Source organism: Oncorhynchus nerka, linkage group LG16 (assembly GCF_034236695.1).
Source record: "Oncorhynchus nerka isolate Pitt River linkage group LG16, Oner_Uvic_2.0, whole genome shotgun sequence".
NCBI classification, from domain to species: domain Eukaryota; kingdom Metazoa; phylum Chordata; class Actinopteri; order Salmoniformes; family Salmonidae; genus Oncorhynchus; species Oncorhynchus nerka.
Window position 1 is genome coordinate 3,402,307 of NC_088411.1, and position 25,827 is coordinate 3,428,133.

The window sequence follows — 25,827 nt, forward strand, 5'->3', positions numbered from 1 at the left end:
ATGAAGTTGGGGGGGGTTGTATTTGGTTTCTAACTAAGTGAGCCAGATGTACTACATGTTATTCCGTTTGTATGATATCTATTGTCTACCGGTGAATTTGTGTGTAGAATATAGTCTGTGTACGACAGAGAATGTGCCCATTCAAGTTGTAGGGTTTGTTGAGTTGTATTTTGAATTGAATTATTAACATTCAGGTTATATGATGGTTCATTTCAGTATACATGACCCCATCCTGCCAGCCTGAACCTTTCCCCCTGTGTTACTGTGGTAGGGTGGGGGTGGCTTTACTGCACTAGGGGGAGCCCTGTGTTCGTTACTTTGTGCCCTGTCGAGGGGGTAAACCTGTGCCCCTCCTTTGTCGCCTCAGCTCCTCGCACCAGCTCCAAAGGCGGGATGGTGTTGGGCCCCCAGCCGCCGCCCCCACCATTGGAGACCGGGAGGGGACAGACTGGGGGGCCAGGGGCGGACAGGGCAGCTCCCCCGGGTAAGCAGCCGCCCCCCCCCTCCCCCAACCCCTCTTTCCTCTGTCCCCTCTTCCCTCCATCCCTCATCCCCTGTTTTCATCTCCCGTGCTGTGCCCTAGCATCTCCAGCATGTATGAGAGGAAGAGGAGGGTAGGAGCGGGAGGGAGAACAAGTTTCATCGTTGTTCCACCGCTACAGAGCAGAGAGAGAGAGAGAGAGAGAGGCAGGCAGGAGAAGCAGGGGAACATTGACATTTTTATCTTTCCATTGAATTGAATCTGTGTGACGGACGACCTGTCGCAGTTTTCATTTTCCTCCCTCTAATGATCCGTCTGTCTGCCGGCCCCTCTCTCTTTCTCGTACATACAGGCGTATACTCACATGCACATATTCATACAGATTCATGCAGACATATTGTCAAAAGTAGCCTTCTGTATTATGAAATCCACTATTGATTGATGGGAGTCTGTGTGTTGCTTCTAGCATACCGCACACAATACAATACTGTTTGCTACAATGAAGATACTGGTAGTATTTGGTTCATATCAGTGGGCAAGACCTTGCTACACGCTCATACCATTTGAGAATGCTAGATGTAATCCCTCATAGATCAGACAAAGGATTCACGTAGACACTATTCACCGTTTACACACACACACACACACACACACACAAAACAATGCGGATGGCTGTTGTATTTCTCCTCCTCGCTAGCCCTGCTATGGATCTCCCGCCAGTTATTGCACGCGGCAATTCTCCATGACTGATCGCGAGTCCCGGCTAATGGTTCTTTAATGACTGCATTAAATTGTGTTGTGCGGCTTATGATTGCAGTGCCAATTTGTCAGCACGGGTAATGTCTCTGCGTTAAGGATGCCCTACTTTTATTTAGGAATTCATTTAACGTCTCCAGCGGACCCCTAATGGCGGTGGGGCCGCTGAGTCACTTTGACAGCCGCAGGGGGGCGAGACACTCTCACACACATGCACACACATTCTCACATCACTTGGAATTCTCAACTCTCCTCATAGTTCCTTTAAAGGTGGATGGACTTTGTGGTAAGGACAAATAGCATTTGGCAATGCATAGCTGTGTAGATGTAAAGAAAGTGCTTTACTTAACAGCTTCTTCTTTTTTAAGGCTAATTTCATCTGCAGTCCCTTGGGTCTTAGTGATGTGAGGGTGAGCTTACTTAGCAAAGCAAAGATTCTGCTGTTGTGTCATGTTTGACTCCTAGACTTGAAGCTCCCCTGTCTCTCTAAGTAATCCAAGGGAGGGAGGCCTGTCTGTGAACTGATTAATGAGCGTTGTCCCTGTATGGTGAATCCCTCTCTGGCTGGCCCTGGGCCAGTCCCCCCCTGTCAGATGTTGCCCTTAGACAGACACTAATCTATGGTAAGTTTTGTGTGCCCTTCTAATGGTTAAAGGTTAGGATTTGGCCAGGGGAAGCTGATCCAAGATCTGTAAGGGTAACCTCTGGGTCGAGGTCTGGGACCGCTGGGTCTGCACAGAACAACACCACTAACTGGGGCTACAGCTGGTGACTGGAGAGAAGAGGGAAACAAAAACACAGGGAAGAGCTATCAGATAACGTGTGACGCTTGGAGAGAGAGAACGGGACACGGACAGGGGGAGCAAGCTAGCTAGTGAGGATTAGACAAGAGCAAGAGAGGAATGTGTAACAGCAAGAACGAAAGAAAGAAAGAAAAAGAGAGAGAGTGAGTGAGTGAGAGCGCGAATGCTGGAGGGAGTTGTGCAGCGTGCGGGCTGTGGGCTCAGCCGAGCCCTTTAAACCATTACTGCCTGGATATTTGTCATATTATGTTATTAGATTAGCCGGAGCCTCTAATGAAAGCAGTAGCAATTTATCAGCATTACGTACAACCTTATCCGCCAACGCTATTTATCACCTAACCTCCCTCCACTGCCCCCCTTCACCCCCTTGTCAGACCTATACACCCCGAGGAGGGGGTGGGGGAAGGAGGGAGAGGGCTGGATATACCCTAATGGCTTACCAGTGCTTAAAACAGCGACGCCTGGTGTGTTTGTCATTTCGGGAGTAAGTGTAGCTACATTCGCGGAGGGAATGGCATTTCTCCAGCTTTCCTTTTGGATTATTCCAGGGCTTTTCCTCAGTAATATCGCTCTCCCCCCTTCACTGACCTCTCATGGTCGTTTATCTTCCCAGCTGGGATCAGAGCTGGAATGTGTTGCTTCTTAGCTACAGTGGCCCTTGCAGCTTTTTGTTCTCCTACCTCAACTTAATCATCCTCTTCCATCGTGTACCTGTCCTGCTAGCTAGCCTACCTACACTACCTCCTGCACTTGCCCTTTTGCTACCTCTAGTTTATATCTCAGTCCCCTCTTGGTTTCGGTTTAGATACCCACACAATTTGAATAATGTTCCACGATTTGTTCCCCCCAACACAAGTGAAGTCCTGGTTGCTTCACCAACAGTTTAATTTCACTTTCCTTTCTAGTTTAGGCGGGAAATGCAGTATCCTTCCTAGACTGTTTGTAAAGCACCCTTTTCAACAAACCTTTTCATTTTTTATTTAACTTCTACATTCCACTACTAAATATCCGCCCTGTATCTAAACCCTGCTTCTCTTCCTTCTCTCTCTTCAGCGGTGAGGAACGACCGGAACAAGAAGAAGAAGGATGAGAAGAAGCAGGAGAGCACAGAGAGCTACGTGCTGAGCATTGAGACGGAGCAGATGATCAACAGGGTCAGCAAGGCGCATAAGGAGACCTTCCCTTCGCTCTGCCAGCTGGGCAAATACACTACGGTGAGCACCACAATACTGTGTTTGCACATACACAATCTTATAGACAAACCAGTGCAGCGAATTCACTCATCTGTTGTTTGATATCGTAGCCCTTTCCTGCAGTCTAATGACCTAGTGGCCTCATGGGTGGAATGTTATTAATATTTTTCATGATTCATAAAAGTCTTTCTATGTCAAACGGTTTTGTTATTTCAGTCTTCTGTTATATATATAAAGTGTAATATTGGCATGCAAACTCAAAATGGAATACATTTCAACTCTATATCTGATACTCTATATATGATACAAGTGTCTTTTTTTGTCTTTTTTTTTTAAACATTTTTGCAAAAGTTTAAAAAAATAAACTGAAATATCACATTCACATACAATTGAAGTCGGAAGTTTACATACACTTAGGTTGGAGTCATTAAAACTCGTTTTTCAACCACTCCACAAATGTCTTGTTATTAATCAAATCAAAATCAAATCATATCAAATGTATTTGTCACATACACATGGTTAGCAGATGTTAATGCGAGTGTAGCTAAATGCTTGTGCTTCTAGTTCCGACAATGCAGTAATAACCAACGAGTAATCTAACCTAACAATTCCAAAACTACTACCTTATACACACACAAGTGTAAAGGGATAAAGAATATGTACATAAAGATATATGAATGAGTGATGGTACAGAACGGCATAGGCAAGATGCAGTAGATGGTATCGAGTACAGTATGTACATAGGAGATGAGTAATGTAGGGTATGTAAACATTATATTAAGTAGCGTAGTTTAAAGTGGCTAGTTATACATGTATTACATAAAGATGCACTAGATTATATAGAGTACAGTATATACATATGAGATGAATAATGTAGGGTATGTAAACATTATATTAAGTATCATTGTTTAATGTGGCTAGTGATATATTTTACCACAATTCCCATTATTAAAGTGGCTGGAGTTGAGTCAGTGTGTTGGCAGCAGCCACTCAATGTTAGTGGTGGCTGGTTAACCTGTTGCGACGAGCCATCTCGGATCCGGGATCGTGAATACAGCCTCAAGCTCATTACCATAACGCAACGTTAACTATTCATGAAAATCGCAAATGAAATTAAATCAAATGCTAGCTCTCAAGCTTAGATTTTTGTTAACAACACTGTCATCTCAGATTTTCAAAATATGCTTCTCAACCATAGCAAAACAAGCATTTGTGTAAGAGTATTGATAGCTAGCGTAGCATTTAGCGTTTGCATTCAGCAGGCAACATTTTCACAAAAACCAGAAAAACATTCAAATAAAATAATTTACCTTTGAAGAACTTCAGATGTTTTCAATGAGGAGACTCTCAGTTAGATAGCAAATGTTCAGTTTTTACAAAAATATGATTTGTTTAGGACAAATCGCTCCGTTTTCTGCGTCACGTTTAGCAACGAAAGAAACCTGTATCAAGGATTGTGTAAATCTATCCACAAGCTCATTAGCATAACACAACGTTAACTATTCATGAAAATCGCAAATTAAATGAAATAAATCTATTTGCTCTCAAGCTTACCTTTTGTTAACAACACTGTCATCTCAGATTTTCAAAAATATGCTTCTCAACCATTGCAAAACAAGCATTTGTGTAACACTATTGATAGCCTAGCATAGTATTTTGCCTGACATTCAGCAAGCAACATTTTCACAAAAAACAGAAAAACATTCAAATAAAATCATTTACCTTTGAAGAACTTCAGATGTTTTCAATGAGGAGACTCTCAGTTAGATAGCAAATGTTCCGTTTTTACAAAAATATTATTTGTTTAGGACAAATCGCTCCGTTTTCTGCGTCACGTTTAGCTACGAAAGAAACCTGTATCCAGGATTGTGTAAATCTATCCACAAGCTCATTAGCATAACGCAACGTTAACTATTCATGAAAATCGCAAATGAAATGAAATAAATCTATTTGCTCTCAAGCTTAGCCTTTTGTTAACAACACTGTCATCTCAGATTTTCAAAAATATGCTTCTCAACCATTGCAAAACAAGCATTTGTGTAACACTATTGATAGCCTAGCATAGTATTATGCCTGACATTCAGCAAGCAACATTTTCACAAAAAACAGAAAAACATTCAAATAAAATCATTTACCTTTGAAGAACTTCAGATGTTTTCAATGAGTAGACTCTGTTAGATTGCAAATGTTCAGTTTTTACAAAAAGATTATTTGTGTTGACAAATCGCTCCGTTTTCTCCATCACGTTTGGGTAAGAAAAAAAACGAAAATTAAGTCATTAAAACGCGAACTTTTTCCAAATTAACTCTATAATATCGACAGAAACATGGCAAACCGATGTTTAGAATCAGTCCTCAAGGTGTTTTTCACATATCTATCGACGATAAATCCATCGTGGCAGTTGACTTTCTCTTCTGAAGAAATGGAACGAGCATGGACCTAGAGATTACGCAATAATTTCGACACAGGACACCGGGCGGACCCCTCTCTTTTATGGCCAATCTTCCAATGATATGCCTAGAAATACGTCACAATGCTGCAGACATCTTGGACGAACGGCAGAGAGCTTAGGTTCATTCATCACACATTCACAGCCATATAAGGAGACGATGGGAAACGGAGCCTCAAAAATTCTGCTCATTTCCTGATTGAGGTTTCATCTTTGTTTCGCCTGTAGCATGAGTTATGTGGCACTCACAGATAATATCTTTGCAGTTTTGAAAACGTCAGTGTTTTCTTTCCAAAGCTGCCAATTATATGCATAGTCGAGCATCTTTTCGTGACAAAATATTGCGCTTACAACGGGCACGTTGTAGGTTGAAGAGGTTAACAGTCTGATGGCCTTGAGATAGAAGCTGTTTTTCAGTCTCTCGGCCCCTGCTTTGATGCACCTGTACTGACCTCGCCTTCTGGATGATAGCGGGGTGAACAGGCAGTGACTCGGGTGGTTGTTGTCCTTGATGATCTTTATGGCCTTCCTGTGACATCGGGTGGTGTAGGTGTCCTGGAGGGCAGGTAGTTTACCCCGGTGATGCGTTGTGCAGACCTCACTACCCTCTGGAGAGCCTTACGGTTGTGGGCGGAGCAGTTGCCGTACCAGGCGGTGACTTAATCCTGTCGGGCTGTATCATTTTTCCAACAATTGTTTACAGACAGATTATTTCACTTATAATTCACTGTATCACAATTCCAGTGGGTCAGAATGTTACACAAATTAAGTTGACTGTGCCTTTAAACAGCTTGGAAAATTCCAGACAATATGTCATGGCTTTAGAAGCTTCTGATTGGCTAATTGACATAATTTGAGTCAATTGAAGGTGTACCTGTGGATGTATTTCAAGGCCTACCTTCAAATTCAGTGCCTCTTTGCTTGACATCATGGGAAAACCAAAAGAAATCAGCCAAGACCTCAGAAAAAACATTATAGACCTCCACAAGTCTGGTTCATCCTTGTGAGCAATTTCCGAATGCCTGAAGGTACCATGTTCACCTGTACAAACAATAGTATGCAAGTATAAACACCATGGGACCACACAGCCGTCATACTGCTCAGGAAGGAGATGCGTTCTGTCTCCTAGAGATGAACGTACTTTGGTGCAAAAAATGCAAATCAATCCAAGAACAACAGCAAAGGACCTACAGCTGCAACATCAAGAGCATGGGTTGCATCACAGCCTGGTACGGCAATTGCTCGGCCTCCGACCGCAAGGCACTTCAGAGGGTAGTGCGTACGGCCCAGTACATCACTGGGGCAAAGCTGCCTGCCATCCAGGACCTCTACACCAGGCGGTGTCAGAGGAAGGCCCTAAAAATTGCCAACGACCCCAGCCTCCGCAGTCATAGACTGTTCTCTCTACTACCGCATGGCAAGCAGTACCGGAGTGCCAAGTCTAGGACAAAAAGGCTTCTCAACAGTTTTTACCCCCAAGCCATAAAACTCCTGAACAGGTAATCAAATGGCTACCTGGACTATTTGCATTGTGTGCCCCCCCCCTCTTTTACGCTGCTGCTACTCTCTGTTTATCACATGTATAGTCACTTTAACTATACATTCATGTACATACTACCTAAATTGGCCCGACCAAACAGTGCTCCCGCACATTGGCTAACCGGGCTATCTGCATTGTGTCCCACCACCCACCACCCGCCAACCCCTCTTTTTACGCTACTGCTACTCTCTGTTCATCATATATGCATAGTCACTTTAACGATACCTACATGTACATACTACCTCAATAAGCCTGATTTACCGTTGTCTGTATATAGCCTTGCTACTCTTTTTTTCAAATGTCTTTTTACTGTTGTTTTATTTCTTTACTTACCTACACACACAAACACACATACCTTTTTTTCCGCACCAATGGTTAGGCAGGGGTGTCAAAGTCAAATGGACGGAGGGCCAAATAAAAAAATCAGCTACAAGACGAGGGCCGGACTGTTCGAATGTTCATTGAAAAAATTTTAAATGACGCATATAGTCTAGTGAACCTAATTGAACCTACTGAAAACCTAACAAATATATTACAATATGATCAGATAAATAAAGCAATATTTTCTTATGGCTCTGTCAGTAATCTTTAATTTTCAACAGACACAAAAGACAAATTTCCTTTATATAAATATCCCCATAACATGAACATTAAATGAAAGAAACCGGTATTCAAGGCACCATCAGTAGACTATATTTTCTATTTTAGCAAAAGTGGGCTAAATTTACTTCAAAGAAAAAACAATAATAGCAATTTTCTATCATCCACTCAACTGAAATATTTTAAAAATATAATTGGATTGAAATACAAAAAAATAAAGTGCAAAAATCTATTAATCAAAAACAACACTTTGTTTAAGGAGAAGTAACATGCAGTGAAAACAAATATTAAATTTTAACTTTTAAACTTGAACTGAGTAAAAACTCTAAATATGTGATTGCACAGTAATGTTCACTTGTTTGAGGTTGAGGTGATACTTGGTGGTGTCCCATCTTTTCCACAAGTTCATCAATGTTCGGGGTAAGGCTCTGAGCTGAAGAAATCCTCAGAATTGAGTGGAGGTGTTCAGCAGTAAGTCGACTTCTGTGTGATGTTTTGTTCAGGTTCATCAAAGAAAACAGTTGTTCACACAGGTATGTGCTGCCAAACATAGACAACGTTTGAGCAGCCTGGATGCGCAGCTGGGGCATTGTGCCGGGGAGGAAACGGGCGAACTCCGCAGCACCCACTGCCGCATATTTTGCCCTCAGTGCATCATTGCATTGGAGGTCAATCAACTCCATTTGGAGGTTTGGTGGTGAGCTTTCCACGTCAACAGCAAATGGGTTACCGAGCAGTTCCAACCTGCTTTTTTGTGCTTCAAAGTCAGCAAATCGGCGTCGAAAGTCAGCGGCAAGCATACCTATTTTATCAGCCAACTGTGTGCTCGGGAACGCACTGGTAGAGAGCTTCTCTTTCATGGTCTGGCAGCTGGGAAAGTGGCTCAAATTTTCTTTCCGCATCTGCGTCTCCCACAGAGTCAGTTTGGTTTTAAATGCCTTCACTGTACTGTACATATCAGAGATGACACGATCCCGACCCTGCAGCTGCAAGTTTATTGCATTCAGATGACTCGTAATGTCACACAGAAAAGCCATTTCACACAGAAACATTTCGTCTCGGAGTTGTGTTGTGTCTTTCCCTTTGCTGTCCAAGAACAGACAAATCTCCTCACGAAGCTCGAAACATCTTTGAAGCACCTTTCCCTGGCTTAGCCATCGCACCTCTGTGTGATAAGGCAAATCACCATGCTCCGTTTCTAACTCCGTCAGAAATGCCTTGAACTGGCGGTGATTCAAACCTTTGGCTCTGATAAAGTTAACTGTGCGCGTGATGATGCTCATTACATGCTCCATTTTCAAGGCTTTACCGCACAATGCTTCCTGGTGTATGATACAATGATAAGCTGTCAGCTCACCTGTCGCGTTTTCCTCTTGCATCTTTTCCCGTATCTTCGCCACCAGTCCGCTCCTGTGTCCACACATCGCAGGTGCTCCGTCGGTTGTCAAACCCACGAGTTTTTCCCAAGGCAGCTCCATCTCATTTACACATCTTGACACCTCTTCATACAAATCATGCCCCGTAGTTGTGCCATGCATAGGACGTAAAGCCAAAAACTCCTCTGTCACGCTTAGGTTGGAGTCCACTCCGCGGATGAAAATTGACAACTGGGCAATGTCAGAAATGTCGGTGCTCTCATCCACAGCCAAGGAATATGCAATAAAATCTTTTCCCTTTTTCACAAGCTGCTCTTTTAGATTGATGGACAACTGGTCTACTCTCTCGGCAATGGTGTTTCTGCTCAGACTCACATTTAAAAAGAGTTGCCTTTTTTCTGGGCAAACTTCGTCACAAACTTTAATCATGCAGTTTTTGATGAAATCCCCCTCCGTAAATGGCCGGGCTGATTTAGCGATCTCTTCTGCCAAAATAAAACTGGCCTTGACAGCAGCCTGGCCTTGTGATTTGGCTTTTTTGAACAGAGCCTGTCGAGATTTGAGGCCTCGTTTTAATTCCTCTGCCTTTTGTAGCCTTTGTTCCATGTCCATATTCTTGTTTTTGTCCGCGTGTTTCGTTTCATAATGTCGTCTCAGATTATACTCTTTCAGTACCGCCACACTTTCTCCACACAGAAGACACACAGGTTTTCCAGCTACCTTCGTGAACATATACTCCGACTCCCACCTTGTTTGAAACCCCCGGTTCTCAGTATCCACCTTCCGTTTTGCCATTTTTGATGGGTATCTGAAAGTTAATTTTACTGTGATGCTGACGACTGCTGTGCCAATAAATATTGAAATGAAGCAGCCTACTGCTCGGTGCGTCACCTTTGCATTGTGGGAAATGTAGTATTGGTGCGTGTAAAAGATCTGCGGGCTGCCGGCTTGCTGCGGGCCGGTTCTAATAATAAATCAAGATCATCCCAGGGGCCGTAAAAAACCTTCTTGCGGGCCGGATGTGGCCCGCGGGCCTTGACTCTGACATATGTGGGTTAGAGCCTGTAAGTAAGCATTTCACCTGTTGTATTCGGCGCACGTGACAAATAAACTTTGATTTGATTTGAAGATGCTGGAGTAAACAAGTACAAAAGTATCCCTATCCACAGTAAAACGAGTCCTATATCGACATATCCTGGCCGCACAGAAAGGAAGAAGCCACTGCTCCAAAACCACCATAAAAAAGCCAGACTATGGTTTGCAACTGCACATGGGGACAAAGATCGTACTTTGTGGAGAAATGTCCTCTGGTCTGATGAAACAAATATAGAACTGTTTGACCGTAATGACCATCGTTATGTTTGGAGGTAAAAAGGGGAGGCTTGCCAGCAGAAGATCACCATTCCAACCGTGAAGCATGGGGGTGGCAGCATCATGTTGTGGGGGTGCTTTGCTGCAGGAGGGAGTGGTGCACTTCACAAAATAGATGGCTTCATGAGGTAGGAAAATTAGGTGGATATATTGAAGCAACATCTCAAGACATCAGTCAGGAAGTTAAAGCTTGGTCGCAAATGGGTCTTCCAAATGGACATTGACCCCAAGCATACTTCCGAAGTTGTGGCTTAAGGACAACAACATCAAGGTATTGGAGTGGCCATCACAAAGCCCTGACCTCAATTCTATAGAAAATTTGTTGGCAGGACTGAAAAAGCATGTGCGAGCAAGGAGGCCTACAAACTGACTCAGTGACACCAGCTCAGTCAGGAGGAATAGGCCAAAATTGTGGGACGCTTGCGGAAGGCTACCCGAAATGTTTGACCCAAGTTAAACAATTTATAGGCAATGCTACCAGATACTAACTTCTGACCCACTGGGAATGTGATGAAAGAAAACAAAGGTAGAAGTTGAAATATATTAGTCTCTCTACTATTTTTCTGACATTTCATATTCTTAAAATAAAGTGGTGATCCTAACTGACCTAAGACAGGGAATTTTTACTAGGATTAAATGTCAGGAATTGTGAAAAACTTGAGTTAAATGTATTTGGCTAAGGTGTATGTAAACTTCCGACTTCAACGGTAAGTATTCATACCCTTTACTCAGTACTCTTTTGAAGCACCTTTGGCAGTGATTACACCCTTGAGTCTTCTTGGGTATGATGCTACAAGCTTGGCACACCTGTATTTGGGGAGTTTCTCCCATTCTTCTCTGCAGATCCTCTCAAGCTCTGTCAGGTTGGATGGGGAGCGTTGCTGCGCAGCTATTTTCAGGTCCCGCCCAAGATGCTCAATCCGGTTCATGTCCGGACTATAGCTGGGCCACTCAAGGACGCTCAGAGACTTGTCCCAAAGCCATTCCTGCATTGTCTTGTCTGTGTGCTTAGCGTCGTTGTCCTGTTGGAAGGTGAACCTTCGCCGCAGTCTCAGGTCCTGAGCGCTCTGGAGCAGGTTTTCATCAAGGATCTCTCTGTACTTTTCTCTCTTCATCTTTCCCTCGATCCTGACTAGTCTCCCAGTCCCTGCCGTTGAAAACATCCCCACAGCATGATGCTTCCACCACCATGCTTCACCGTAGAGATGGTGCCAGGTTTCCTCCAGACGTGTCACTTTGCATTCAGGAAAAAGAGTTCAATTTTTAGTTTCATCAGACCAGAGAATCTTGTTTCTCATGGTCTGAGAGTCTTTAGGTACCTTTTGGTAAACTCCAAGTGGGCTGTCGTGCCTTTTACTGAGGAGTGGCTTCTGTCTGGCAACTCTACCATAAATGCCTGATTTTGTAGAGTACTGCTGAGATGGTTGTCCTTCTGGAAGGTTCTCCCATCTCCACAGAGGAACTCTGGAGCTCTGTCAGAGTGACCATCGACTTCTTGGTCACCTACCTGACCAAGGCCCTTCTCCCCCGATTGCTCAGTTTGGCCGGGCGGCCAGCTCTAGGAAGAGTCTTGGTGGTTATAAACTTCTTCCATTTAAGAATGATGGGGGCCACTGTGTTCTTGGAGGCCTTCAATGCTGCAGACATTTTTTGGTACCCTTCCCCAGATCTGTGCCTCGACACAATCCTGTCTCTGAGCGCTATGGACAATTCCTTCAACCTCAGGGCTTGGTTTTTGCTCTGACATGCACTGTCAACTGTGGGCCCTTATATAGACAGGTGTGTGCCTTTCCAAATCATTGTCCAATCAATTTAATTTACCACAGGTGGACTCCAATCAAGTTGTTGAAACATCTCAAGGATGATCAATGGAAACGGGATGCACCTGAGCTCAATTTTGAGTCTCATAGCAAAGCAATACTTAAATAAATAAGGTATTTCTTTGTTTTCGCTTTGTAATTATGGGGTATTGTGTGTAGATTGATGACATGTTTTATTTAATCCATTTTAGAATAAGGCTGTAACGTAACAAAATGTTAAGTGGTCTGAATACTTTCCAAAGGCATTGTATTATTTTGTTTAAGACTACAAAGAAACACTCTGTGTGATCCTGATTTAGCCCACTGCAGTAAAAAGCTGACCGAATGATTCTTCAAAGTGTTTTTGAAGTATTGCTTCAGAACCTTATTGGTGCTGCTACCTTTTATTCTCATATCCAGAGTACATGTATTTGATTTGTTTTGTAAAACATGTCGGTGTGGAGCCTTGAATGTAGCACTTCGTCCAATAAAGACTTGTTAGCACTCAAACTCTAACTAGTCCCTCTCTCTCGTTCAGAGTAACAGCTCGGAGAGGCGTGTAGCTCTGGACGTGGACCTGTGGGACAAGTTCAGTGAGCTGTCCACCAAGTGTATCATCAAGACGGTGGAGTTCGCCAAGCAGCTTCCTGGCTTCACCACCCTCACCATCGCTGACCAGATCACCTTGCTCAAGGCCGCCTGTCTGGACATACTGGTAAGGACCGCCTTTGGTTCACTCTGCTAATGGTGGTCTGGAACAAATTCTTGCGCACCATCTCAGATCGCTCTTCAGGGTCAGGTTTGAGTCGCTCACCAACACTGGTCCTGGTCCATCTGAGGGGGGACTACAGGCATTTGTTCCAGCATTAAAACACCATATCACCTTAATTAGTTGAAACTAATGTATTAGTGCTGGGGTGGTGTAAAAACCTGCACACCATCTAGTCGTTCAGGCCCAGGATAAGTGAGTGGTGACCACTGTTATTATATAACATCTGATCATAGCATTGCTGACGTGTCAGCTACTTATCGATTCATCCCTGTGCTATTGCATGATTGGCCCACACATTGGATTTGTTGACGTGCTCCTTCAGATTCTGCGGATCTGCACGCGCTACACACCGGAGCAGGACACCATGACGTTCTCTGATGGCCTGACGCTAAACCGCACCCAGATGCACAATGCCGGCTTCGGACCGCTCACCGACCTGGTGTTCGCCTTCGCCAACCAGCTCCTCCCCCTGGAGATGGATGATGCTGAGACGGGGCTGCTCAGCGCCATCTGTCTTCTGTGTGGAGGTACTGCGGCTGTTTGGACCCTATACTACTGCATACACACACGCACCCATACACAGTGATTGAAGCTGATAATGACATTGTGTCCAGGTAGGGTAGGGGTTAATCTGCCTCATCTTCATTTGGCTGTGAAGGTTTCTCCATCTTAAACAAATAGGTCTGGTCACATCTCTTCTCATTATAGGCCACTAACACTATCGTATTCCAGCATTCACACATTGGACCGGCCCAAAACTAGGAATGTAGGCTAGTGCTGTATCTTGAGAACCATTTAGTGGTTTAAACCTCTAGAGTCTAAGCCGAGGGGGTTCCAAGCTAACATATGGAGTTGTTTTAAGATGGTCATACCAAGGATCATTTATCTATTTGATTTAGAATTTAAAGAAATATAGGATTATTATTATTATTTGATGAAACATTGAATTTGGCATTACTGCTATTATCCAATAGAAACACATTGAATAACAGATTCACTACATGCAACAATAGATGGTCCAACAAATGAATGTAAAGAAAGTTAGTTCTGAAGTGTCTGTCCAATATCTGAGAGATATAAGAAAGATCAGGAAATTATGACATGTATTCATCCCCTTATTATAGGCACTAAACGATCTCCCATTTTTTAAACTGGTCCCAGGGGACCTGCAGACGAGTCTTGTGAGGCTGGGGGTGTCCTAATGTGTGTCTCAGCTGTCCACAGAGGGGTCATATTAGTGTGTAGGCCAAACCGTTCAGGCTCAGCTGTCCACAGAGGGGTCATATTAGTGTGTAGGCCAAACCGTTCAGTCTCAGCTGTCCACAGAGGGGTCATATTAGTGTGTAGGACAAACCGTTCAGTCTCAGCTGTCCACAGAGGGGTCATATTAGTGTGTAGGCCAAACCGTTCAGTCTCAGCTATCCACAGAGGGGTCATATTAGTGTGTAGGCCAAACCGTTCAGTCTCAGCTGTCCACAGAGGGGTCATATTAGTGTGTAGGCCAAACCGTTCAGGCTCAGCTGTCCACAGAGGGGTCATATTAGTGTGTAGGCCAAACCGTTCAGTCTCAGCTGTCCACAGAGGGGTCATATTAGTGTGTAGGCCAAACCGTTCAGTCTCAGCTGTCCACAGAGGGGTCATATTAGTGTGTAGGACAAACCGTTCAGTCTCAGCTGTCCACAGAGGGGTCATATTAGTGTGTAGGCCAAACCGTTCAGTCTCAGCTATCCACAGAGGGGTCATATTAGTGTGTAGGCCAAACCGTTCAGTCTCAGCTGTCCACAGAGGGGTCATATTAGTGTGTAGGCCAAACCGTTCAGGCTCAGCTGTCCACAGAGGGGTCATATTAGTGTGTAGGCCAAACCGTTCAGTCTCAGCTGTCCACAGAGGGGTCATATTAGTGTGTAGGCCAAACCGTTCAGTCTCAGCTGTCCACAGAGGGGTCATATTAGTGTTTAGGCCAAACCGTTCAGTCTCAGCTGTCCACAGAGGGGTCATATTAGTGTGTAGGCCAAACCGTTCAGTCTCAGCTGTCCACAGAGGGGTCATATTAGTGTGTAGGCCAAACCGTTCAGTCTCAGCTGTCCACAGAGGGGTCATATTAGTGTGTAGTTCAAACCGTTCAGTCTCAGCTGTCCACAGAGGGGTCATATTAGTGTGTAGGACAAACCGTTCAGTCTCAGCTATCCACAGAGGGGTCATAGACATCGCTCCATCTCTGCCACCTTTCACCGCAGATACGGCGGATGATTCGATTTTCCACAGGGCCGTGGAGATTGTAAGCTAAGGGTTAATAGTAAAAACGTTACAATGTGTACTTAGACATTCTCAGTATTGACCTACCTGGCGATAGTTCAGGAGGTGTAGCTAATCTGGTAATGTCGTGCAAATATGATGAACCGCATTGTAGAATACAGCTTAGTGTGAGCTCTGTTTTATTACGTTCCACCTGACTGAACACACCCGGTATTGTGTTTGGCTGTGTGTAGATCGGCAGGACCTGGAGCAGGCAGACAAGGTGGACGTACTACAGGAGCCCCTACTGGAGGCTCTGAAGATCTACGTGAGGAAGAGGAGGCCTCACAAACCACACATGTTCCCAAAGATGCTGATGAAAATCACCGACCTGAGGAGCATTAGCGCCAAAGGTGAGAGGCAGCCCGAGACATCGATCTACACACAGCTGTGGATCAGTCATATACTTCTGTGTCAATTAGCCTTATGTTATATTTTCTACTATGTATTGCAATTAAGGTACTTACTTTGCAATGTCCATGAACGTTTAAACTGTCCATAAAGGATTGTAAAGGTCTACATGATCTATTCTGTCATTGCAAATGTATTGTAGATCCAAGTCAAATGTGACTAATTCATAAAGGGGTTGAATGCCCACAACAGACTAACACCGTATATTGGTCCTCCTACCTAATCGATGCCTTCCTCTTCCCTTCTGTCCCCCCACGCTTCCTCAGGAGCTGAGCGTGTCATCACCCTGAAGATGGAGATCCCGGGCTCCATGCCCCCTCTCATCCAGGAGATGCTGGAGAACTCTGAGGGTCTGGAGAGCGGGGCCACAGGCACCCGGACCAGCGGAGCCCCCCCAGGCAGCTGCAGCCCCAGCCTGTCCCCCAGCTCCGCCCAAAGCAGCCCCAGCCCCACCACACAGTCGCCGTAGCAAACCCTCCTTTTTCCTCATTCACTTCAATCTCCCTGTGGTTTGGGGGGTCCTCGCTGGACACAGAGACCGGCGTGCTCTTCAAGTGTTCCTCCCCCCGCGTGACACACCCTCTCCTGCTCCTCCCCCTCAAAGACACTGTCTGGAAAATTGCGTAAAGGTGGCGGCAGGATTTCTCTGAATGACCATACTGTGGAACACTGCTGACATCTCCTCTATCCGTTGCCTCCTCCACAATCACCTCTCCCCACCTCTACCTGAAAGACTGAGGGGAGGAACAGGAAGGAGCAGTCAGAGTTGTGAACACTGGTCCACTCAGAGAGGCTGGCCGGAAATGGGGACAGACAAACGGACAGGACAAGCAGAGAGACTAACACCAGACACTTTTTGCGTTTCTCAGAGGAGGACTGCAGGCATGGACTTGTCAAAGAAGACCACACAAAAAGACTGGGTCTTTCTACTTTTCCAACTTGGAAAAACAGATTTCGTACAAAAGATATATAAATATATAGAGAAAAGTAAGGAACTATTGTGATTGACTTGTACATGATGGAATAACAGGTTTGAGAAGGTTCATTTTTGTTGATTAAATGCTCTTATATTCCTCCACTGTTTTAATTGTTTCATACTCAACAGAGTATCAAAAGAGAAATGTTCCATTGTTTTATCACATACCAATGTTCTAATTAACAAAAGTCAAGAAGTTGAAATTGCTTTTTCAATTTACAGACACACAGACAGACACACAGACAGACACACAGACAGACACACAGACAGACACACACAGACACACAGACAGACACGCACAGACACACAGACAGACACGCACAGACACACACAGAAAAGAGTTCCGATAAATGTCACACTATTCTGGGTTTGTTTTTCCTCTTTTTTGTTGCCGCAATGAGAATGGGAAAAAAATGATTGTATGTTATGGTCACAGGTCCTTCAAGATATCAGATTAATGAAGAGTCTTTATTTTAAGTTGCCTTTGCGTTCATGTATATAAGCTGTATTCATTTCTTTAAACTATGAAAAGTTTAGCCTTAACCTGATTTTCTAAAAAAAAACTTTAAAAAATGAATACCTTTTGTGTTTTGTTTATAGGTTTCAGTTTCAAGAAAAAACAAACATTTTGAGCACATTTTACTGAAGGAAATTCATCCATGTGTTTTGTCCCCTTAAATGAGGGACAGGTCCATATTTATCACTATGATTCTTACATACAGCAGCCACAATTTAGTTCATTCTCAGTCCTTTTAAATTACAACAGAATTTCCATGAATAAAAAAGAGAAGAGAACCATAGTACCCATACTGAGGCTGTATGATGATTTGTAGCTGAACATTGCCTAATTACTCACCCTGAATTTATGTCTGCTACTTTATCAATCACTACATACAAATCCAGACTCATTGTGGAGAAGAAATGTTATTTGGCTGGAACGATGTGGAAGGGTAACCAGGCAAGGATTGGAGTTGGAGAGTTTGAGATCCAGGTTCTGGGTTCGTCCAGCAAGGCACAGAGACTAGGCAGTAGGCACACATGGATGACAATGTGAAGGATGGAGTACAGTATTTCCAGTGATCAGTATAAGAAGCTCCAGAATGATCTGTGGTTGAGGGAGTAATCTAGTGTTCCCTCTCGATGGTGAAAGAAGTTGACTAAAGTTACCCTTGTTGTCGATGCTTTTGCAACTGTAGTGCATCCGGTAAGTATTCAGACCCTTTTTACACAGTTTGTTACGTTATGGCCGTTTTCTAAAATGGATGAAATAATGTTTTCCTTCATCAATCTACAGACAACACCCCATAATGATAATGAAAAAACAGGTTTATAGAAATTTTTGCAACAAAAAAAGTGTACGAATATACTTCAGTATTCAGACCCTTAAAACTCAGTACTTTGTTGAAGCACTTTTGGCAGCAATTACAGCCTTGAGTCTACAAGCTTGGCACACCTGTATTTGGGGAGTTCCTCCCATTCTTCTCTGCAGATCCTCTCAAGCTCTGCCAGGTTGGATGGGGAGCGTTGCTGCACAGCTATTTTCAGGTCTTTCCAGAGATGTTCGATCAAGTGCTCTGGCTGGGCCACTGAAGGATATTCAGTGGGCCAATGAAGGACCACTGAAGGAGACTTGTCCCGAAGCCACTCCTGCGTTGTCTTGTCTGTGTGCTTAGGGTTGTTGTCCTGTTGGAAGGTGAAACCTCTGGAGCAGGTTTTCATCAAGGATCTCTCTGTACTTTGCTCCGTTCAGCTTTCCCTCGATCCTGACTGAGGACCCCCAGTCCCTGCCGCTGAAAAACATCCCCACAGCATGATGCTGAAACCACTGTGCCTCATCGTAGGGATGAATTGGCCAGGTGATGAGCGTTGCCTGGTTTCCTCCAGACGTGTTGCTTGGCATTCAGGCCAAAGAGCTCAATATTGGTTTCATCAGACCAGAGAATCTTGTTTCTCATGGTCTGAGAGTCCTTTAGGTGCCTTCCAGCAAACTTCAAGCAGGCTGTTGTGCCTTTTTACTGAGGACTAACTTCCGTCTGGCAAGTCTACCATAAAGGCCTGATTGCTGGAATGGTGCAGAGATGTTTGTCCTTCTGGTTCTCCCATCTCCACAGAGGAACTCTGGAGCTCTGTCAGAGTGACCATCGACTTCTTGGTCACCTCCCTGACCAAGGCCGTTCTCCCCCGATTGCTCAGTTTGGTCAGGCGGCCAGCTCTAGGGCGAGTCTTGGTGCCTCAACTTCTTCCATTTTAAGAATGATGGAGGTCACTGTGTTCTTGGGGGACCTTCAATGCTGCAGACATTTTGGTACCCTTCCCCAGATCTGTGCCTTGACAAAATCCTGTCTCTGAGTTCTACGGACAAATCCTTCAACTTCATGCCTTGGTTTTTGCTCTGACATGCACTGTCAACTGTGGGACCTTATATAGACAGGTGTGTGCCTTTCCAAATCATGTCCAATCAATTGAATTTAGCACAGGTGGACTCCAAGTTGTAGAAACATCTCAAGGATGATCAATGAAAACAGGATGCACCTGAGCTCAATATCAAGTCTCATAGCAAAGGGTCTGAAATACTCAAATAAATAAGGTATGTTAATACTTGAATAATGTATTTAGTGTTTTATTTTAGTACATTTACAAACATTTTAACCTGTTTTCGCTTTGTCATTATGGGCTATTGTGTGTAGATTGACAAGGACATTTTGTATTTAACCAATTTTAGAATATGGCTGTAACATAAGAATGTGAAGGGGTCTGAATACTTTCCGAATGCACTGGATCGTATACATTAGGCATCAAACAAAAGAAAATGGACTAAAACAGGAGTGTTAAAAAAATGTTCTGTTTGCTCGAACATGTTACTTAGTTGCAATCTCAGGGAGAGTCTACCTGGACACTAATTCCCCCCCCACCCCCTGGTGGGATTCTTCGTAGAAGCCAAACATGACCACTGAGGCTAGTTTTTGATTCTCGCATGCAGCTCGCTCAAACATTCATCACTGTACACAAACCGATGTCTCAGGAAAGGATCATTCTCTGTGTGTCATTCTCTGTGTGTCGCTTGTTCTTTGTAAGTATTTCCACTGTGCTGCACCCCGCCTTCGGTCGCACACACTGACACACACAAACCCCTGCTACTGAGCCACTCTTTACCCCGCTAGACCGGGACTTTGCAGAGAGACTGGTCTGAACAGCAAGAACGATGAAGAGGATGTCAATATGGAGTTTCTAGGAATCATAAAGGTTTATTTAGTATTTTCTTTATTTTCATACAGTCAAAGCTACTTCTCTTCCTCAATCAGGAGGACTACACCTGTCCACAACATCACACGTCTCCCTCGGCAGCAAATCGGGAATAGCAACAGACTCCCCTCGATTTGAAAAGTCTGGAATACGTTGCAATTTTTGTCAAGATTTATCAGGCGACTTAAAACAAAATGAAATCGGCATTTAATAATTGCGGTGCTTGTTTCTTTGTGCCTGTAGCAGTGTTTGATTAAATATCCATTTTGATTTCAGACATAAAGAAATTAGTCAAATAGTCTTATACTGCCATCTAGAGGAGTCTTCTGCACCACAGTCATGTACTTGACCCGCATTACTTACCAGGCATGTAGAGACATGTCTCTGTCAGATACACACCTCTTCTGAGATGTAGTCATAGAGGCAACTGTTACCAAGTATTGACAATCATTTCAGTGGTTATACGGTCTGCCTACGAGCTGGGATACTTGGGTTCGAGACCAGCAAGGGGCGTTACACTAGCCGTTCGCAATAATCGCTACACCGGTGGCAGAGCTGGGATGGTGCCTTGGGGCCATCGGAGAGGCGTGCGCACGTGAGGGAGTTGGTATAGTGAAGTGTGGGGGCACGCTCTCCTGAATGGAAGGGATAGTGTAGCACCCCTTGCCTGTTAACACCCCCTCCAAAAGGGTTAACCCTTATTGGAGCAGGTGTTATCGTGGGTGTGTTCATTACGTCTTGCAATGGAAACAGTTTAAGAACCTAAAAGAGCAAATACTGGGGCACCTGGGTCTGCAAGGGGCATTACAAGGACCATACAAACGTTAGGCCCTCAACCACCAATGAAGGCTACGGAGTTCTTCTGACAGAGTAGCAATCAGGCACTTTGGCAGTCAACATTATCCCATAGCATAGGCTGCACGTGAGTTTCAAGTTAAGGGAAGCAACAAACATATACCTTTTATGATAAGGTATTGCATTTGCAGACTAATGTAAGAGCCTACTATTCATTCCAAGATTGGATAGGTATTAGTTAGGCTAATAATATAACTGACTCTCTAACCATGTTTTCATCCATAGTTTTATGCGAGTAAAGTCATTAAAAAAAATAACATTGAAATGCCTTTATTGCTAGCTCTAACCCCAACAATGCAGTAATCAATAACAATGTAATACTAAGGTAGAACAAAAACACAATTTCAACAACAAAAACTAATAAGAAGAACCTGAAAAAAGTAAGTAACCATATACAGGGTTAGTTCCAGTATCATATTTAAAATGTGCAGGGGCATTGTCATGCTGAAACAGGAAAGGGCCTTCCCTAAACTGTTCCCACAAAGTTTGAAGCACAGAATCTTCTATAATGTCATTCTATGCTGTAGAGTTAAGATTTCCCTTCGCTGGAACTAAGGGGCCTAGCCCGAACCATGAAAAACAGCCCCAGACCATTATTCCTCCTCCACCAAACTTTACAGTTGGCACTATGCATTGGGGCAGGTAGCGTTCTCCTGGCATCCACCAAACCCAGATTCGTCCGTCGGACTGCCAGATGGTGAAGCGTGATTCATCACTCCAGAGAATGTGTTTCCACTGCTCCAGAGTCCAATGGCGGCGAGCTTTACACCACTCCTGCTGACGCTTGGCATTGCACATGGTGACCTTAAGCTTGTGTGGCTGCTCGGCGATGGAAACCCATTTCATGAAGCTCCCGATGAAGAGTTATTGTGCTGACTTTGCTTCCAGTGGCAGTTTGGAACTCGGTTGTGAGTGTTGAGGCCGAGGACAGACGATTTTAATGCACTATGAGCTTCAGCACACGGCTGTCCCGTTCTGTGAGCTTGTGTGGCCTTGTTTGAGCCGTTGTTGCTCCTAAACGTTTCCACTTCAAAATAACAGCACAGTTGACCGGGGCAGCTCTAGCAGGCAGAAATTAACAAATTGACTTGTTGGAAAGGTGGCAGTCTATGACGGTGCCACATTGAAAGTCACTGAGCTCTTCAGTAAGGCCATTCTACTGCCAATTTTTGTCTATGAAGATTGCATGGCTGTGTACCTTGTCCCGGACCTGCTGTTTTCGACTCTCTCTCCACTGCACCTGCTGTCTCTGAATGCTGGGCTACGAAAAGCCAACTGACATTTACTCCTGGGGTGCAGACCTGTTGCATCCTCTACAACCACTATTATTATTATTTGAACTTGCTGGTCATCTATGATCGTTTGAACATCTTGGCCATGTGCTGTAATCTCCCTCCGGCACAGCCAGAAGAGGACCGGCCACCGCTCAGAGCCTGGTTCCTCTCTAGGTTTCTTCCTAGGTTCTGGTATTTCTAGGGAGTATTTTCTAGCCGCCGTGCTTTACATCTGCATTGCTTGCTGTTTGGGGTTTTAGGCTGGGTTTCTGTATAGCACTGTGTTGATGTAAAAATATAAATAGATTTGATTGTGCTCAATTTTATACACCTGTCAGCAACAGGTGTGGCTGAAATAGCCAAATCCACTAATTTGAAGGGGTGTGGCTAGGCATCAGGATATATGATAAACAGCGTAGCAGCAGTGTATATGATGACTGTATGTGAGTGGGTTTCTGTAGAGTCTGTGTAAATGTGTGTGCATGTTGTGTGTGTGAGCAAATGATAGAGTGAGTGTTTGTATGTCTGTTGGAGTGTCAGTGTGTGTAGGGCCCTGTGAGTGTGCATAGAGACCGTGCAAAAATAAGAATGAAATACAAGGGTCAACTCAGAGTCCCTGTAGCCATTTAGTTCGCTATTTAGCAGTCTTATGGCATTGGGATAGAAGCTGTTCAGGAGCCTGTTGGCGTCAGACTTGATGCCCCGGTACCGCTCGTTGTGCGGAAGAAGAGAGAACAGTCTATGTTTTGGGTGGTTGGAGTATTTAACGATTTTCCGAGCCTTCCTTTCACACCGCCTGATATAGAGGTCCTGGATGGCAGGCCGCACGGCCCCCAGTGATGTACTGGGCTGTCCGCACCACCCTCTGTAGCACCATGCGATCGAGGGCGGTGCTATTGCCATACCAAGCAGTGATGCAGCTGTAGAACCTTTTCAACCTCCTAAGGGGGAAGAGGCACTGTCGTGGACCATTGTAAGTTCTTAGTGATTTGGACACGAAGGAAGTTGAAGCTCTCGACCCGCACCAGAGGTTGTTATTCCGGCCCAACACTGCCAGGTCACTAACTCCCTGTAGGCTGTCTCATTGTCGCCAGTGATCAGGCCTACCACCGTCGCGTCGTCAGAAAACCTGATGATGGTGTTGGAGTTGTGATTGGCAACGCAGTCGTGGGTGAACAGGGAGTACAAGAGGGGACTAAGCTCACACCACTGGGGAGCCCCTGTGATGAGGGTCAGCGTGGCGGAGGTGATGTAGCCTGCCCTTGCCACCTGGGGTCGGTCAGGAAGTCAAGGATCCAGTTGCAGAGGCAGGTGTCAAGTCCCAGGGTCCTAAGTTTGGTGAGAGGCTTGGAGGGGACAATGGTGTTGAACACTGAGCAGTAGTCAATAGACAACATTCTCACATAGGTATTCCTCTTATGTAGGTGGGTGAGGGCAGTGTGCAATTGCGTCGTCTGTGGATCTGTTGGGGACGGTATGCAAATTGGAGTGGGTCTAGGGTATCTGGGATGGTGGAGTTAATGTGTGCCATAACCAGCCTCTCAAAGCACTTCATGATTACAGATGTATCTGCTACAGGGCGGTAGTCATTGTTGCATGAAGGCTCCCACTACGACACAGGAAAGGTTTCAGTTTATTAGGCTACAGATTAAATACATTTTACAGCAGGGGCATTTCAAGGATTTGGGAGGGTCCTGGGGCATCCTCCCCCTGAAAAAAAAAGAAAGAATTTCAACAGTTAAACGATGCACTTTGAGATTAACATTGAGAGATTAGATATTTTTCAGGTAACTTGCACCTTCCCAACTGCCAGTACTCAATTGGGCGGCAGGGTAGCCTAGTGTGCGGCGGCATGATAGCCTAGTGGTTTGGGCGTTGGACTAGTAACCGAAAGGTTGCAAGTTCAAATCCCAGAGCTGACAAGGTACAAATCTGTCGTTCTGCCCCTGAACAGGCAGTTAACCCACTGCTCCTAGGCAGTCATTGGAAAATAAGAATTTGTTCTTAACTGACTTGCCTAGTAAAATAAAGGTTAACTTTTTTTTTTACAGCAGCTACTGTGGGTCTAGTCTGGAACATATACATCTACAGTGTATTGCCAACACCTTCCATACCACTCAACAACTTCAAACATAGTCTGACCTGTCCAATGTGTCAAACTGATTAAAGAATCAGAATGCCACAGCCCCAAACACTGTCTCTCTCTCTCACACTTATATGTTGCGGTCTTTTGTCTATCCTCCTCTCTCGTCCTGTCCTGGTTGTGAAACGTGTAAAAGTCAACAATTGTTTTAACAGTAATTTCACAGGCTTTTCCACCTCGCCTGCAAATTCTTTGTAAACCATGCTTTACTTTTTCACTATATTTCATCTGTTATAATTTGTGTAAATAAATCAAACTAATTATAATCTATAGAGCAGCTTGAAGTGATACAGTCTACTGTGTGCTCAATCCACCTCTGTTCTCTTTCCATCTCTTCACTTTCTTTTTGTCTTGTCTGTTGCTTCTCTTGTCTGTGTCTAGTCTGTTGCTGTCTCAGGTTCTTGTTTGTTACTTTCTCGTTTGTCTATCTTCTTCTATTATGGCCTGTTGTGTTCTTCTAGAGTCTCTTTCCATCAAATCAAATGTTATTTGTCACATGCGCCGAAAACAACAACACACCTTAAAGTGAAATGCTTCCTTACAAGCCATTAACCAACAATACAGTTTTAAGAAAATGCCAAAAAAATAGAAATGAAGAGATAAGAATAACCACAAATTAAAGAACAGCAGTAAATAACAATAGATGGGATATGTACAGGGGGTACCAGTACAGAGTTAATGTGTCAATGTGCGGGGGCACCGTGTCAAGGTAATTGAGGTAATTACGTACATGTAGGTAGAGTTATTAAAGTGGCTATGCATAGATAATAACAGAGAGTATCAGTAGCGTGGGGGGGACCTAGACCTGGCGCTCCGGTACCGCTTGTTTTGTGGTAGCAGAGAGAACAGTCTATGTGTCACGGCTGTTGAAAGAACTGGACCAAGGTTCCAGGGTGGTCAGCGTACATATTCCTTTATTTCATATGATGCCGACAAAAACAATAAACAATCCACAAACCAACCGTGAACCTTAAGGCTATAGTGCCAACAAACAAAGACAACTACCCACAAAGACAGGTGGGAAAAAGGTATGGTTAAGTAAGTATAAGTATGGTTCCCAATCGGAGACAACGATAGACAGCTGTCTCTGATTGAGAACCATACCCGGCCAAAACAAAGAAACACAAAACATAGAAAAATTAACATAGAATGCCCACCCAGATCACACCCTGACCAAACCAAAATAGAGACATAAAAAGCTCTATAAGCTCAGGGTGTGACAGTACCCCCCCCCCCCCCCCCAAAGGTGCGGACTCCGGCCTGGGGACCGTCGCCTCCAACTAGGGACCGTCGCAGGGGGCTCCAGACTGGGGACATTCGCTGGAGGCCTGGTCCTTGGAGGAGGCACAGGATGAACCAGGCTGGGGAGACCTACTGGAGGCCTGGTCCTTGGAGGAGGCACAGGATGGACCGAGCTGTGGGGAAGCACTGGAGATCTGGTGCGTATCCCTGGCACCACTCTTCCCGGCTGAATTCCCACTTTAGCCCGG

The 25,827-nt window shown here is 44.5% G+C and overlaps 1 protein-coding gene across 6 annotated transcripts in view; it reads left to right on the forward strand.

Annotated features, from left to right (window-relative positions):
• The window catches only part of LOC115143919 (retinoic acid receptor alpha-like), a 354,975-nt gene extending 337,353 nt beyond the window's left edge, over positions 1-17,622 (forward strand). For 4 of the 6 annotated variants that reach the window (XM_065002359.1, XM_065002360.1, XM_029684386.2 and 1 more), the window contains 6 exons: positions 368-484; positions 3,094-3,254; positions 12,907-13,083; positions 13,463-13,667; positions 15,630-15,788; positions 16,113-17,622. In XM_065002359.1, the coding sequence (XP_064858431.1) occupies positions 368-484; positions 3,094-3,254; positions 12,907-13,083; positions 13,463-13,667; positions 15,630-15,788; positions 16,113-16,315 (1,022 nt within the window). In that variant the 3' untranslated portion in view covers positions 16,316-17,622. The remainder of the gene's footprint in view (positions 1-367; positions 485-3,093; positions 3,255-12,906; positions 13,084-13,462; positions 13,668-15,629; positions 15,789-16,112) is intronic. The other 2 variants (XM_029684389.2, XM_029684388.2) reach the window with 1 other exon arrangement.
• Positions 17,623-25,827: the final 8,205 nt, after the last annotated feature.